Consider the following 17118-nt stretch of genomic DNA (forward strand, 5'->3'; position numbering starts at 1 on the left):
ATAAACTCAGCTAATATCCACTGATTGAAGTACTTTTCCTCTCTTTCACAATTTGGCCAGTTCTTCTCCAGTGTGCAACTTTATAATGATTTTTTTTTTTTAACTGATACAAGAACAACTGCTATTAAATGTCATTTTCAGGCACTTGCCTAGCATGCCTGAGGCTGGTGTTTGGTCACCAGCACCATAAACAAACAAACAAACAGTAATTCAGTCTCTCTAAACCCATCTTTCAGTCTGATCTTTAAAACTTAGTTGACAATTAGTTTTTAAGTGGTTTTTGAAAATAGCTTTCTCACCCACCACCAAATAAACAATCTTCCAAGTCATTATTCAAATTCTCAGTATCCTTTACAAACAAGCCAAGGACAAGGGCAAAAATCTGTACCATGTCACTTTAAATCTCTCTACAGAACAACCCTGAGAGGAATTTGCAATCAGCAAAGAATCCTATTAACTGTCTGTTATAGTCTGGATCTGGGATGTCCTCCAAAGGCTCATGTGTTGAAGGTTTGGTCTCCAGCTGTGCTGTTATAGGGAAGTGGTAGAAACTTTACAAGGTAGGGCCTACCTGGGAGATGTCACTGAGGCTGTGCCTTTGAAGGGTATTAATCTTGTCCCCAGCACATGCACACACTGCAATCTGCTCTTCCCACCGCCTTCCTGGCAGCCATAAGGTGAGCTGCCTCTGCCACACACTCTGCCATGATATTTTGCCTTACCTCAGATCCAAAGCAATGTAGACAACCAATCTTGGTCTGAAACCTCTAAAGCCATGAACCAAAATAAATCTTTCCTCCTCTAAGTTGATTTTCTCAGGCATTTTGCCAGTGGTGGAAAGTCAATTAAAAGAACATTTAATCTAAACTATAAATTTTCCTGTTTATAAGGAGAAACTGTCAAATGCCTTACTGAAATCTATGTATCTATAGTAATATTTATTACCTCACACTAGACAAAGGAGTCAAAAACATACATTGGAGAAAAGATAGCCTCTTCAAGAAAAGGTGCTGGGAAAACTGGAAATTCATATGTAGTAAAATGAAATTAAACCTCTATTTCTCACCCTGCACAAAACTCAACTCAAAATGGATCAAGGAACTAAGAATTAGACCACAGACCCTGCACCAAATAGAAGAAAAAGTAGGCCTGAATCTTCATCATGTTGGCTTAGGACCAGACTTCCTTAATAAGACTCCCAAAGCACAAAAAATAAAAGCAAGGATCAATAAATGGAATGGATTCAAACTAAAAAGCTTTTTTCTCAGCAAAGGATACAATCAATAATGTGAAAAGAGAACTTACAGAGTGGGAGAAAAATCCTTTCCACAAGCACTTCAGATACAGCACTTATCTCCAAAATCTATAAAGAACTTAGAACCCAATCAATAAATGGGCTAAGGAACTGGACAGACACTTTACAGAAGAAGATATACAGGTGATTAACAAATATATGAAAGTGTTCAACATCTTTAGTAATTAGAGAAATGTAAATTAAAACCATCTTACTCTAATTAGAATGGCTATTATCAAGAACACAAGCAATAATAGGTGTTGGCATGGATGTGGAGAAAAAGGCACACTTGTACATTGCTGATGGACTTGTAAACTGCTGCAGCCACTCTGGAAAGCAGTGTGGAGAATCCTCAGAAAACTTGGAATGGACCCACCTTTTGACCCAGTTTTCCCACTCCTCAGTTTATACCCAAAGAACTTAAAATCAGCATATAACGTAATGCAGTCACATCAGTGTTTATAGTAGCTCAATTCATAATAGCTAGATTGCGGAACTAACCTAGATGTCCTTCAATAGAGGAATGAATAAAGAAACTGTGGTATATACACATAGTGGAATATTATTCAGCCATAAAGAATAATAATATGGCATCCGCAGGTAAATGGATGGAATTGGAGAATATCATGCTAAGCGAAATACGCCAATCCCAAAAAACCAAAGGCTGAATGTTTTCATTGATGATATATAATGGGGGTGGTGGGGGTGGGGAGTGAGAGAATAATAGAGGAACTTTAGATTATATAGAAGGAAATGGGGGGGTATGAAAAATCATGGAATGAGATAGACATCATTACCCTACTATGTACATGTTCGATTACATGAAAGGTATGAATCTACATCATGTACAATGACAGAAATGAAATTATGTACCCCATTTGTATACAATGAATCAAAATGCAGTCTGCAAAAAATTAAAAAGTAAATAAGGAAAAAAAATTTGTGCTTATTTGCACTATGCAGATTCCATGATTTAAAAATATACTAGTATTCTGTCTAGAATTTTAGTTGATAAAAGGTGGTAAAACTCAACAATCATAGCCATAGTTACCCAGAGCAACATAATAAATTCTTGTAATAAGTACTGATGGTACATAGCACCAATTTTTAAAAGTGTAATCTCAGAACAACATATGGTTATTTTCCAAATGGAAACAAATCTTTTCAATTAGATACCTCAGGATTTGTTTTAAACTGCTTGTGGATGCTTAAGCAAGTTAAACTGCTTGACTTACGTCAAAGAACTTTAAAAACTGGTGGTATTTTAACTGATTTCTTACTTTTATAAAAGCAATACATTTAATTAACAAATCTTCATTCAGCACTTACAACGTGCCGGGCACTGTTCTAGGCTCTGGAAATAACAAGAAATAAACCAGAAAAATCTTTACCCTCACTAATAACCGAAAATAGAAAAAAAATAGATTCATAAAAAAAATATATATATGTTCAATGACGATAAACGCTATGGAGAAAATAAAGGATAGGAGGGATGCGTGTAGATGCATGGATGATTCAAAGAACTTTGGCTTTGATTCTGAATGAGAGAGCTGCTATCAGACTGAATAAGTTAGCAACATAATCTGACTATTTTAACTGGATTAGTTTGGGTGTTGTGCTGATGACAGACTGAAGAGAGGAAATGATAGAAGCTCAGGGACCAGAGAAGCAACACTATAAGAATTCAACCATTGTTAGGCTAGACTTGAATGGCAGCAATGGAGAGTTTACTGATCTTATTCCGAATATCTTGACAGAGAAAAACCAAGGACAATTACAGGGTTTGTGTGTACGTTGCTTTAAAAAACAATAATGACAACAACAACAACAAAAAAACCCTACAGTTTTTATATCAAATAATAGTAGTCAATCGTCTCACTCCTTCCAGTCCCTAATTCCAGCTCCTCAGAGGCAATCACTTTCATATCTTTTAAGAATCTCTTCTGTTTACTGCCATTTTCCAAGTTCTATGCTGATAGTCCTTGATTTTTCCAGTTCAAATATTATCCCCTGGGTTTTGAATGTGAAGTGGGAGGATTTAGTTGGCTTACACAATGCCCATTAGCTTACATAGATATGCATACAACTAAAAGTATGGTCTCTTCTCTCTTCTTCCCAAACCAAAATTCTGAATAAAATCAATATTCAGAATTGACCTCACAAAGGCTACACAAATATCCTTCAAAGTAGAACCCTATAGTGCATTATGAAGACCTCCTCTCCTTTACATACGTCCCCCCCCCCCCCCACAACCACACACAATTTTTTTTTCCTTTCAAATTCATTCTCTAACAGTGAGGCTACTTTCAGTATCAGCCAACACCATAGGTAACATAATCTCTTCCACTTTCCCTTGAGACCCTTTCTGCTTGCTCTAATCTGAATCTCCTTGTACTACCACCATCCTGGAGCGTCCATTTACTTTTGACCTTAGAATTCTTTTCATCTTGCTCTAAGCTGGATCTCAACTCCTGGACCTTTTAATCGAGTTCCCTCATTTTGATGGAGGACATCCTCAAGTAGAGCAGCATACCATAAGAGAGTTAAGACTGTCCAGGTTTGATCCCCATTTCCACCACCTTCTATCTGTGTGACCTTGAGAACTTGTTACTCTATGCCTCAGTTTCTCTACTTATAAAGCAGGAAAATGGTAGTGCACCTCATATTGCTGCCATAAAGTACTGACTGATGGTTCAGATACAAAGAGAGCCCTGAGACAGGTAAGAAGAGTGTGCTTCTGTTGTACACATAAGCACTACACAACTCTTAGTAGTGATACTGACTTGAAAATGTGTACCCAAGGTCACATTTTTGAGACTTTACCTGTCACAAATGTCATGAGCCAAATTCACCCCCGACTGATGATTCAGATGGGAAGAGAGTTATGACTTGGATATCATTTCCCTTGTTATTTTTAAATATATTTCTCTATACTATCTGCTAGTTCTAGTACTGCTAATAAGAAGTATGATGACATTTTGATTGCAGAATCTTTATAAGTGAGCTTCTCTCTAATTTAAGGGAAATTTTCATTTATTTTGTCAGGCTTTTCATAGTACAGGATTATCTGATCTTGTAGTTTTCCAAGCATGCATGTGGTTGAAAAATATAAGACTTAATACTGAAAACTATTTTTCATTAACTAAGCTTCCACCTTAAGAAAAATTATGGCACAGTTTAGATCAGCATTGCTCAAAATGTAATTACAAAACACTAATGTTCCATGATTTTAAAAGGTGGTATTATGTGGAAGATAAATACTGGCAATACTTTTCTCTAAAAATATACTGATTTAATACTCCAGAAAGTATCAAATGGGTAGATGGTTCTTATCAAGCAACAACTCACCATTAGGAAATGATTTATCACAGCCAAGAATCCCTGGCTGTAGCATGCAACCCCCCGACCTACAAATGTGTGATGTATAATCTTCAGTACCCATACCTGGTGAACACTTACCAATAACCATAATGTTGCACATATGATGTATAGACCAAGCTGTGATCACTTATTACAGTTATGAATGTTTCTTTTATACTAATTTTGGAAATACCATATTAGAAATTTGTAACATTCTATGGACAAATAAAGCTGGTAAATATCAGTAGAGATGGAATATGCCAAAACTTGAGATATGGTTTGAAATAACTCATTTAAAATGAATACTGTCTCTACTAGGGAATGTACAAATTTATGGTAACTGAAAACAACTTGCCAGCAAAAAATATTAGAGGATATTTTTTCCTAATATAATAGCAAAAATTAAAGAAAATTATTTGGAATGAATATCATTCCTTAATATTCTAACCCCCAACAGAATCTGTGTATAACAGTGCACACTATACATATCACGGTGGACACCAGCAGGAAACAAAGGACACACTTAAATTGATTAATTTGATGGCAGTAGTTCCATGGACTTTACAAAAGAGTGGATAAGACTTAGGGTCAACAAGGGATAATAAAGAACCTCAGAGTTTGAGAAGTTGTGGCCAGCCTGAGTTCTGAAGCAGCAGGGGAGGTGAGTGATTACTAAAACCCAGACAGGGTCATCATACAGAGTCAGACTTAAGAGAAGCAATGGCCTTGCAGGGAAGGTGCAGACACTCACAGAAATTCCACAGAGAAGAATCAGGGAAACAGATGCCCCAAACTCATTCTTCCCCTACAAAATAACCTTCTGGTCTCCTTTCACTGCTTGCTCTAATCAGAAGGTAGAAAGTGATACTACAGCAGGGCCTATCATCAGGACCCCCAGACTGATGGCATCCCGCCTCCAGGATCCTGCAACCAGGCCCACCACACCCCACCTCCAGGACCCCTGCCTGACCAACCACACCCCACCTCCAGGACCTCCAACTGACCATGCCCAATCCCAAGCTGCAGCTCCCCATTTGCTAACACATTTGGAAGCCAGAGCAGCCATCTTGGATAATCCTGGAAGCTGTATCTCCCATCTTTAGTTGGGGCAAATCCCATCCTGAGACTCCTGCTGGAGGCTTGAAGCTCATTGTCAGGTACCTCTCATACATCAGGCTACTGAAGACTGGGAGGTCTGAATACTATATGACTGTTATAGTGTAGATTTTCTTTTTTCTCCTTATTGAAAAATTTTAAGTTTTTATTTCTTTACTTTTCTCACTCTCTCTTCCTTTTGTTTACCTGTTCCCTCAGAGTCTCTTTCTCCCTTTTCGCATACTAACAACCAACTTCCTTTGATTACACTCTCACTCTTTCTATGATCTAAAACTTATATATATTCTTTTCATATCCCATTAACAGCTACATTCTACACCCCTCTGCATGCTCTTTGTCCTCCATTAGAAACTGCAGACCTTATTGCAAATCTATTTGTTATACTGAATAATAATTGAACTCATTCTGTTTATTATGACAATATTGTTAATGTCCTCATAGGGGCTATTTGGTCTATGGTTGTATACTGTCAGAACTGGGCACTGCTAATATTGATCTCCCCCTTAAAGAAAAGGTTTTGGAAACCTATAGGGTCACTATAAGCCTATAGGGGGGAAACTGCTATACCCGAGATCTGCACTGCTAGAGGGGAAGATACATGAACAACATGAAAAAACAAGGGAAGAAAATGATCCAAATAAATCTGGATTCTATATTAATAGAATCCAGTGACAGTATGGTAGAAGAAAGGTCAGAAAAGAACTTCAGATTATACATGATTAAGATGATTCGTGAAGCAAAGGATGAGATAAGAGAGCAAACACAGGCAATGAATGATCACACCAATAAGCAGTTGAAAGAGCAACTGCAGGAAGCAAAAGATCATTTCAACAAAAAGAGATTCTCAAAATAAACCAAATGGAAATCCTTGAAATGAAGGAACAATAAACCAAATAAAAAACTCAATGGAAAGCATCACCAACAGATTAGACCACTTGGAAGACAGAACCTCAGACAATGAAGACAAAATATTTAATCTTGAAAATAAAGTTGCCCAAACAGAGAAGATGGTAAAAAATCATGAACAGAATCTCCAAGAATTATGGGGCATCGTGAAAAAAACAAATTTAAGAATTACTGGGATTGAGGAAGGCACAGAGATACAAACCAAAGGAATGAACAACCTATTAAATGAAAATTTTCCAAACCTGAAGAATGAAATGGAAAATCAAACACAAGAGGCTTACAGAACCCCAAATGCACAAAATCACAACAGATCCACACCAAGGCACATTATAATGAAAATGCCTAACATACAAAATAAAGATAGGATTTTGAAGGCTGGGAGAGAAAAGCATCAGATTACATATAGGAGGAAAAACAATAGGGATACCAGCCGATTTCTCAGAGACTCTAAAAGCTAGAAGGGCCTGGAACAACATATTTCAAACTCTGAAAGAACATGGTTGCCACCCAAGAATCCTATATCCAGCAAAACTAATCTTCAGATTTGAAGACGAAATAAAATCCTTCCATGCTAAACAAAAGTTAAAAGAATTTAAACAGAAAGCCTGCGCTACAGAATACTCTCAACAAAATATTCCATGAGGATTAAATGAAAAACAACAATGTAGGTCAGCAAAGGGAGGAACTATCTTAAAGGAAAATCCATTCAAAGGAGAAACAAGTCAAGTTAAAAACCGAAAATGAGCCCAAATGACGGGGAATACAAATCATATCTCAATAATAACCCTGAATGTTAATGGCCTAAACTCATCAATCAAATGACACAGACTGGCAGAATGGATTAAAAAGAAAGACCCAACAATATGCTGCCTTCAAGAGACTCATCTCATAGAAAAAGACATTCACAGACAAAAGGTGAAAGGATGGGAAAAAACCTACCACGCACACGGACTCAGTAAAAAAGTGGGAGTTTCCATCTTTATTTCAGATAAAGTGGACTTCAAGCCAAAGTTAGTCTGAAGGGATAAAGAAGGACATTTCAAACTGCTTAAGGGAACCATAAATCAGGAAGACCTAACGATAGTAAATATTTATGCCCCAAACAACGGTGCACCCATGTACATCAAACAAATCCTTCTCAATTCCAGGAATCAAATAGAACACAACACAATAATTCTGGGTGACTTTAACACATCACTGTCACCACTGGATAGATCTTCCAAACAAAAACTAAACAAAGAAACCATAGAACTCAATACCACAATCAATAACCTAGACTTAACAGACATATATAGAATATTCCATCCATCAACGAGCAAATTCACTTTCTTCTCAGTAGAACATGGAACCTTCTCGAAAAAAGACCATGTTACCATGTTATACCACAAAGCAGCCCTTAGGAAATGCAAAAAAATAGATACTGCTTTTTGTCCTATCAGATCATAATGGAATGAAATTAGAAATCAATGACAAAATAAAAAACAGAAATTACTCCAACACCTGGAGACTAAATAATATGTTATTGAATGAAACATAGATAACAGAAAACATCAGGGAGGAGATAAAAAATTCTTAGAGGTAAATGAGAATGACAATACAACATATCAAAATCTCTGGGACACTATGAAAGCAGTACTAAGAGGAAAATTCACTGCATGGAGCTCATTCAAGAAAAGAATAAAAAGTCAACAACTAAATGACCTAACATTACAGCTCAGAGCCTTAGAAAAAGAAGAACAGAATAACAGCAAAAGTAGTAGAAGATAGGAAATAAATAAAATCAGAGCTGAAATCAATGAAACTGAAACAAAAGAAACAATTCAAAAAACTGACAAAACAAAAAGTTGGTTTTTGAAGCAGTAAACGAAAAAGACAAACCCTTAGCCACACTAACAAAGAAGAGAGAGAAAACTCAAATTACTAAAATTTGTGATGAAAAAAGGAAATATCACGACAGACACCACTGAAATACATAACATAATGAGAAGCTACTTTGAAAATCTATATTCCAACAAAATAGAAAATACTGAAGACATCGACAAATTTCTAGACATATGCTCCTCCCAAACTGAACCAAGAGGACATACGCAATTCAAACAGATCAATATCAAGCAATAAAATAGAAGAAGCCATCAAAAGCCTACCATCCAAGAAAAGCCCAGGAACAGATGGATTCTCAGCCAACTTCTACAAGACCTTCAAAGAAGAACTCATTCCAATACTTCTCAAAGTATTCCAGGAAATAGAAAAGGAGGGAACCCTATCAAACTCATTCTATGAAGCTAATATCACCCTCATACCCAAACCAGGCAAAGACACATCAAGGAAAGAAAATTTTAGACCAATATCCTTGATGAATATAGATGCAAAGGTCCTTAACAAAATACTGGCAAACCATATCCAAAAACGTACTAAGAAAATTGTGCACCACGATAAGTGGGGTTCATCCCTGGAATGCAAGGATGGTTTAACATCCGTAAATCAATAAACATAATCCATCATGTCAAAAGACTTAAGGATAAGAACCATATGGTTATTTCAATTGATGCAGAAAAAGTGTTCGACAAAATACAACACCCCTTCATGCTCGAAACACTAGAAAAAATAGGGATAGTAGGAACATACCTGAACCCCTATTTATGCTAATCCCACGGCCAACATCATTCTTAATGAAGAAAAACGGAAAGCATTCCCTTTAAAAAAACAGGAATAAGACAGGGATGCCCTCTTTCACCATTTCTATTCAACATTGTACTTGAAATACCAGCCAGAGCAATTAGACAGACTAAAGAAATTAAAGGGATATGAATACAAAAAGAGAAACTTAAGCTGTCACTATTTGCTGATGACATGATTCTCTATTTAAAGGATCAAGAAAACTCCTCCAGAAAACTTCTAGACCTCATAAATGAATTCAGAAAACTAGCAGGTTATAAAATCAACATGCATAAATCTAAAGCATTTTTATATATAAGTGATGAAACATCTGAAAGGGAAATGAGGAAAACAACTCCATTCGCAATAGCTTTAAAAAAAATAAAATACTTGGGAATCAATTTAACCAAAGAGGCAAAAGAACTCTACAATGAAAACTACAAAACATTGAAGAAAGAAATTGAGGAAGACCGTAGAAGATGGAAAGATCTCCCATGTTCTTGGATAGGCAGAATTAATATTATCAAAATGGCCATACTTCTAAAGGCACTTTACAGATTTAACGCAATTCCAATTAAAATTCCTATGATGTTTCTCATAGAAACAGAAAAGGCAATCATGAAATTCATCTGGAAGAACAAAAGACCTTGAATAGCCAAAGCAATCCTGGGCAGGAAGAGTGATACAGGAGGTATCACTATACCAGACCTTAAACTCTACTATAGGGCAATTAGTAACAAAAACGGCATGGTACTGGCACCAAAATAGACAGGTAGATCAATGGTACAGGATAGAAGATACAGAGACATACCCACACAAGTACAGTAACCTCATACTGGACAAGGGTGCCAAAAACTTAAAATGGAGAAGATTGCCTCTTCAACGAATGGTGCTAGGAAAATCGGAAATCCATATGCAGTAAAATGAAACTAAACCCCTATCTCTCACCCTGTACAAAACTCAACTCAAAAGAGATCAAGGATCTAGGAATTAGACCTGAGACCCTGAACCAAACAGAAGAAAAATTAGGCCCAAATCTCCATCATGTTGGCTTAGGACCAGACTTTCTCAACAGGACTCCCATAGCGCAAGAAATAAAAGCAAGAATCAATAAATGGGATAGATTCAAACTAAAAAGTTTTTCTCACCACAGGAAACAATCAATAATGTGAAAAGAGAGCCTACAGAGCGGGAGAAAATCTTTTCCACACACACTTCAGACAGAGCACTCATCTCCAAAGTTTATAAAGAACTTAAAAAACTTTACACCCAAAATACAAGGAACCCAATCAATAAATGAGCTAAGGAAATGGGCAGACACTTCACAGAAGATGATCAACAAATATATGAAAAAGTGATCAACATATATATGAAAAAGTGCTCATCGTCCCTAGTAATTAGAGAAATGCAAATTAAACCACCCTAAGATTTCAACTAACTCCAATTAGGATGGCTATTATCAAGAACACAAGCAATGTAAGCGTTGGCATGTATGTGGGGGAAAAGGCACACTCATAAATTGCTGGTGGAGTTGCAAATTGATACAGTCACTCTGGAAAGCATTATGGAGATTCCTCAGAAAGCTTGGAATGGACCCACCATTTGACCCAGCTATCCCACTTCTCGGTTTATACCCAAAGGACTTAAAATCAGCATACCACAGTGATGCAGCCACATCAATGTTTATAACAGCTCAATTCACAATAGCTAGATTGTGGAATCAACCTAGATGCCCTTCAATTGACAAATGGATAAAGAAACTGTGGTATATATACACAATGGAATATTAATCAGCCATAAAGAAGAATATAATTATGGCATTTGCTGGTAAATGGATGAAGTTGGAAAATATCAAGCTAAGTGAAATAGGCCAAGCCCAAAACACCAAAGGCCGAATGTTTTCTCTGATAAGTGCACGACAATATATAACAATGGGGGGTGGCAGGGGGAAGAGAAAAATGAAGGAACTTTGGATGGTGTAGAGGAAAAAGGGGTGGGAGGGAGTAGGAATGGAAAATCAGTAGAATGAAACAGTATTACCCTATATATGTATGTATGATTACATGAATGGCGTGAATATATATTGTGTACAACCATAGAAATGAAAAGTTGTACCCCATTTGTGTACAATGAATCAAAATGTGTCTGTAAAAATAAAGAATATTTTAATTAAAAAAAAAATCATTCTACCAAAAAAGGGAGTGTTCTCAACTCATGCTGCCCAGGGGAGAACTTGATCCCTCATAATCTGGAGCAGTGACTAAGCAGCACCCACCTGTGTTGTTACCTGAAACTTGTTCTCCTGCAGCCCTGGCAGGGCTTAAAATTGCCATGAGTCCCATTAAATACAAGACCCTGCAAGTGTGTGTGTGTCTGTGTGTGTGTGTGTGTGTGTTTGTGAGAGAGAGAGAGAGAGAGAGAGAGAGAGAGACAGAGACAGAGAGAAAGTGGGAAATGGGAGGGAGGGAAAGTATAAGAGGAAAAACAGTCTAGTCTATTTGTTGAAAGAGTTTGCTGGGGGATGAAACCACAGTCAGATGACCTGTGCCCTAGGTTCCTAAGGTATACATATCCCCACTGAGTCATTACTTGGTTACAATGGTGTAAAAAACTGGCAGGAAATTTTAAAAAAAATAGGCTCTGGAGTCAGGTAAATACGGGCTCAGTTTCCAACATTTATTTTCTCTTGGAGTGACCTTGAGCAAATTCTTTAACCTCTTTGAGCCTCAGTGCCTCAGTGTCCCTATCTGCAAAATGGTGGGTGATATTACTGCCCTCTTAGGGTTATTATGATAATTAAGATCATGCAGCTCGAACTAATCAACTGAAGACTATCTGGTGTCTGGTACTCTTAGACACTAGGCATAGAGTTTTGTGTATGTGCTATGATTATGTGTGTGCATGTATTTCTATTACAGTGAGCTCAGCTGAAAAAGAAATCCATTTAAAGTTTTGTTTGTTTCTTTCAGTTCCAAGAGTCTTAGGTTAGAACCGATAGGCTGAATGAGGGCATGTAAGGTCATTTAAGAACAGCTAATAAGTATTTAGAGTACAAAATGGCACCTCAGCTTAATTGGGGATTCCACTTACAAGGGCCAAGAGGTGTTCTGTTGGAGCACTGTGATTAAATGGTTTCTACTACAACTCGGGTGGCAAGAAGTAAGCACATAGTTATCTGGGAAAAAAAAAAAAAAAAAAAAAAAAAACAGAAGGTAGAAAGCAAAAAAGTGTGTCAATGTTCATAAAGTTAGGTTTCTAGGGCAGGGAACAAAGCAAGGAAGGCATGGGGGTTGGGGGGGAGACCCTGGAAGGCCACCAGTCCTTTGGTCTGCATCTACCTCACCTCTCTTATTTATCTTCCTTCTCTTCTTCAGTGACAAGTAGAGATGTCCAAGAGATGTCTAGAAATGACTGAATTATAATATCTAAATCATCAAGAGCATTCTATAATCTGTACAAAAGAAGTTTTTCCAAAATCTGAGCTGAAGGTTATATCTGTATTTGGCAGAATGAACAAACTTTTGAAATTACTACCACTGATTTAAATATAACTCTAGACTTGAGGCGAGTTAATAAGCTACACAACTTTTCTTTAATCTGCATGATCAGAAAACCCTCTCTGTTGTGTAATCAATTTCTGTGAGGAACAGAATACTTCAAATACCCACAGTTTATACTGTAGAGATCTGCATAAGAACTACAGATGAAATCAGGTGACAGTTCCAGTGAGAGTCTCTTAAATTGTTTTCTACTATATTCCATAAAATGGACATTATACCAGCATTTCAAATAAAAATAATTATTCCACACATTCCAAGTTTCCATTTACATGATGCCCAAGAACAGACAAAACTAAACAATAATGACACAAGTCTGAATAGCAATTACCTTCTGATGAGCAGAGAGGGGCTTACACTGGGAAGGCACATGAAGGAAGCTGTTGGGTGCTGCTGGAAATGTTCTGAATCTGTCTTGTTTTATTTGATATATCAACATGTATCAAGAAGTACTAGGCTAAAAAATTTAGATGAGTTCACTTAAAGCACTACAGTATTTGTTGAGATATGCCTCAATTTAAAAGAAATAATTATTCTATTAAAATAATTTCCACAATGACTTCCTTAGCAAATATCTTAACATAAAACAGATTTGAATTTATGTATTTACCAGGAGTCAGCAGCTGTGACCCACACGTTGCCATTCAACTCTATTTAACTACAACACAGCCACTGGCTCTTTTTGCATTACAGCTACAGGGTTCAATAGTTGCAACAAGAGACCTCAGGAAGCCCAAAGACTGAGATATTTACTATCTGATCCTTTACAATAAAGTTTGCCAAATCCTAATTTAAGCTTCAAATGATATATCTAAATTGTCCCTTTTGTAGGATAATTCAGATCAACCTCACCTGAATACAAAGTAACAAGAGGAAGATTCATGAAACAGCTTATTAGGAAAGTGCTTAGTTAACAGTGGTCCAGAAGAGCATCCTTCTGCTTGACCTGCAACATGGGTTTACATTAAGACCCTGATCACAAGTTAGCATTCTGCTAAGCCTTATGCAATGATCATTTTTTAAAATCTGCCAACATTTTAAAAATAGGAGTGCATTTTTTAAAAATCCAAAATTTTATGTTCTCATTAAAAAGAAAATGAATGTCTAACACTATTGAAACCATATTCTCACAAGGTAACAAATGAAAGTGACTCCACCACCAGAGTAGTTCAGCATCAACTAACATTTAGCACTGCACATGCATCGTCCATGTTCTTCTAGCACAGTTGAAAGAGAGATGCAATATTGCTTCTATATATGGCTATACAAAAAGAAACAGAAGCTAGGCAGAGGGCCAGGGGCTTCTTAACACTCAGCTCCCTTGTTGCCTGACTGACTATTGTGAGCTCTGAGTTACAAGCACAGTCTTAAGCATCAGCCTCCAGGGAAAATGGCAGAGAAGAATCAAGAGAGATGTAAGAGCCAGCAGGGTCAAAAGAGCCAACAGTTAATTCAATGTTTGCAAACATGGAGTGGCAGAGATCTCCCCCACCTTCTAAGGAAGCTCTGCACCCACTGTGGGGCAATTCTGACTGTTAAGAAGTGTCTTCATACTGTTTTTGCAACTTCTGTGAGTCTATAATTATTTCAAAACAAAGTTTTTTTTAAACAAGTTTTTTTATACTAAGTAAACATCTAATTTTGTATAACTTAAATGGTTCTTAACTGGAAGTAGAAGCTTAATCTTCTTCTACCAGAAGATGATTATCATGAATCTCTTACAGAGATTTCCACTAAGTCTCCTTTCTCAAGTACTAGAAAAATAACAAGATAATCAACCCTCTTGTTCTATAGTTCTCATTCAATCAGCAAATATTTTTGAGTGCCCATTATTAATCTGGTTTTGTTCTAGCCTCAGCTTACCATGTAAACCTGTGGAACTTATAGCATAAGCTACTGTTAGCCTTTCTGGTGACCATATCATACTATTAATTTTATTGTACTAACTTTAGTTCACTAAATTCCCAGTTTTTTCTTATATTCACTATTCAAACTGTATACTTCAACAGATAGATTATTGAATAGAATTTTTTTTTATAATCATCCTTGCTATTAGAATCTGCCCTTCTCTCAAGTCTATCAAGAATTTCTGGAATATCAATTTCTTTTCCATCTTAACACACTCCCTATCTCTTCTAATTTTTTGTTGTCAGCAAATCTGATAAACTTATACCCTCTGTACAGTAATCCAAGTCAGTCATAAAAATGCTTAACTGTATTGAGGTTTCTAAGAACTCTGTGACATGCTACCAGCATGTGCCCAAGGAGACATGGATTCACTCTTTAGTGCTTCCGGCTTCCCTCACTCAACAAGCTTTCAGTCCACCTGACTGTCATCCACAAGAGTATTCTTGGTTCTATATTATACCTTGCTAAATTTCAGATACAGTATGCTCACCCATTTCCCCCAATAACCCCAGAGAAAAAAGACTTTTAAATAATATTTTAGGTATGTCTTTTTTTTTTAAAGCAAGTTGTAACAGTTTTATTTCAGTGCCAAAGTAATTGAGGCACAACACTTCACCCTGTCTTCCATCATAAAAGAAAATTATAAGGTTTTTATTTTATTCAGTGGAGGTATCTTCAATATAAATACTAAAGAACATTAATTTAAAGAGAAAGAATGGAGAGAGGACAGGTCATTTCACAGCCTCCAAAATAAACCAGAAATATTTTTAATACTTTAAAAAAGAAAGTAAGTGTAGGGCAAGGTGGAAATTATACCACTGCTTACAAAAAGAAATGCTGTCTCTGAGAAAATTTATCTACTTACATGAACATTTATGCACTATAGCTCTGGCCACAGTACAGATGAATATTATTAGCAAATTTAATCCTTGAAAACTCTATTCTACTGTTAAAACTAAACAACTTATTTTTCAACTAAAAGATTTTGCCTTTAATCCAGTCACTGGTGGTTATTAAGAAACGGAAATGTGCTTGAATTTGCACAAGTATATTTGAACTTTAATAAAGTCTACAATTCACATTCAAGAGTTGGGCTGAAATCATATTTTAAAATGCTAATATATGTGAATAAGGCATAAAGCATGACACACAAATTAAATTTCAACACTTGGAACCGAAATACAAACAATAAGCTAATTCATGAATATGGTAATAACCTCTCTGGCACAAAATCTGAAAGCATTTATGCATTTTAAGTGAACTTTAAATTTTAAGTAAACTTCCAGAGTATCATCTTCAAGTTTTAGAATTACCATCCGCACAAGTCATTATAGAGACACAATCTGGGATTTATGAAAATTTGGCAAAGCTAGATTATAGTTGATTTTTTTCCCCCAAGGAGAAAAGTTTGGCCCAACAACAATGCAAACAAGTTTATGTGAGGCATGTATAACTTTAAAATAACTAGAAACACTTTAGATCTTGTCACACAATTAAGGAAACATCATTATATGCTACATAAAAATGATTCTATGCACTAAAGCCACGTCTCCATACCATTTCAACCTGGTAGATATTAAATTCACATTGAAAGTAACAAAGCGGAATTTATTGTAAAATACTCCAAATTTGTTGCTCTTTACTAAATTCCTAAATTTCTCTGATAGATTCATATTATTCAAGTTAGGGGTTGAGGTTGTGGCTCAGTGGTAGAGTGCTTGCCTCACATGTGTGAGGCACTGGGTTCAATTCTCAGCACTGCACATAAACAAATGAATAAAATAAAGGTCCATCAACAACTGAAAAAAAAGCAAGTTAAACTTTTACAAATTGTCTTAAGAAAAAGCTAATTGCAATAATCAGATTTCAGTGATAAGGCAATTAAATACTTCACCCTTTCTTCCATAATATACAAAGTTTTCCACTTTATTTAGTGAAGATGAAGGGGAAGGCCTTAACTACTAGTGTTTGTCAAGAGTGAACTTCCATCCTACTGGGCTACTGTCCTATTGAGTACACAGCAGTCTTCCCTCATATGCAGTGTTGCTTTCTGCAGTTTCAGCTGCCCACAGTCAACCTGCATCATCATGGCTTGAGATCACCCTGAAGTATTGTCAGAAGGTCAACAGTAGCCTACTGCTGAGTCACAATAATGTCTTCCACCTCACTTCATCTTACCATGTAGGCATGTCGCTATTTCATATCATCAGGAAGAAGGAAGAGCCCAGTAACATATTTTAAGAGAGAGAGAGGAGGAGAGAGGGATCACATTCATATAACTTTCATTACAGCATGTTATCATATTGTTCCATTTTATCATAA

General features: G+C 36.4%; 1 protein-coding gene across 3 annotated transcripts in view; it reads right to left on the reverse strand.

The window, feature by feature from the left end:
* PRPF18 (pre-mRNA processing factor 18) overlaps positions 1 to 17118 on the reverse strand; it is a 61128-nt gene that overhangs the window by 7883 nt on the left and 36127 nt on the right. Inside the window, exon 11 of one of the 3 annotated variants that reach the window (XM_079107225.1) lies at positions 12393 to 16989. The exons of the other annotated variants lie outside the window; for them this stretch is intronic. Coding sequence (XP_078963351.1) covers positions 16966 to 16989 — 24 coding nt within the window. The 3' untranslated portion in view covers positions 12393 to 16965. Of the gene's footprint in view, positions 1 to 12392; positions 16990 to 17118 lie in introns of those variants that run through there. 3 annotated transcript variants of the gene reach the window in all.

The sequence above is a fragment of the Sciurus vulgaris genome (genome assembly GCF_902686455.1).
Source record: "Sciurus vulgaris genome assembly, chromosome: 12".
Lineage (NCBI taxonomy): Eukaryota > Metazoa > Chordata > Mammalia > Rodentia > Sciuridae > Sciurus > Sciurus vulgaris.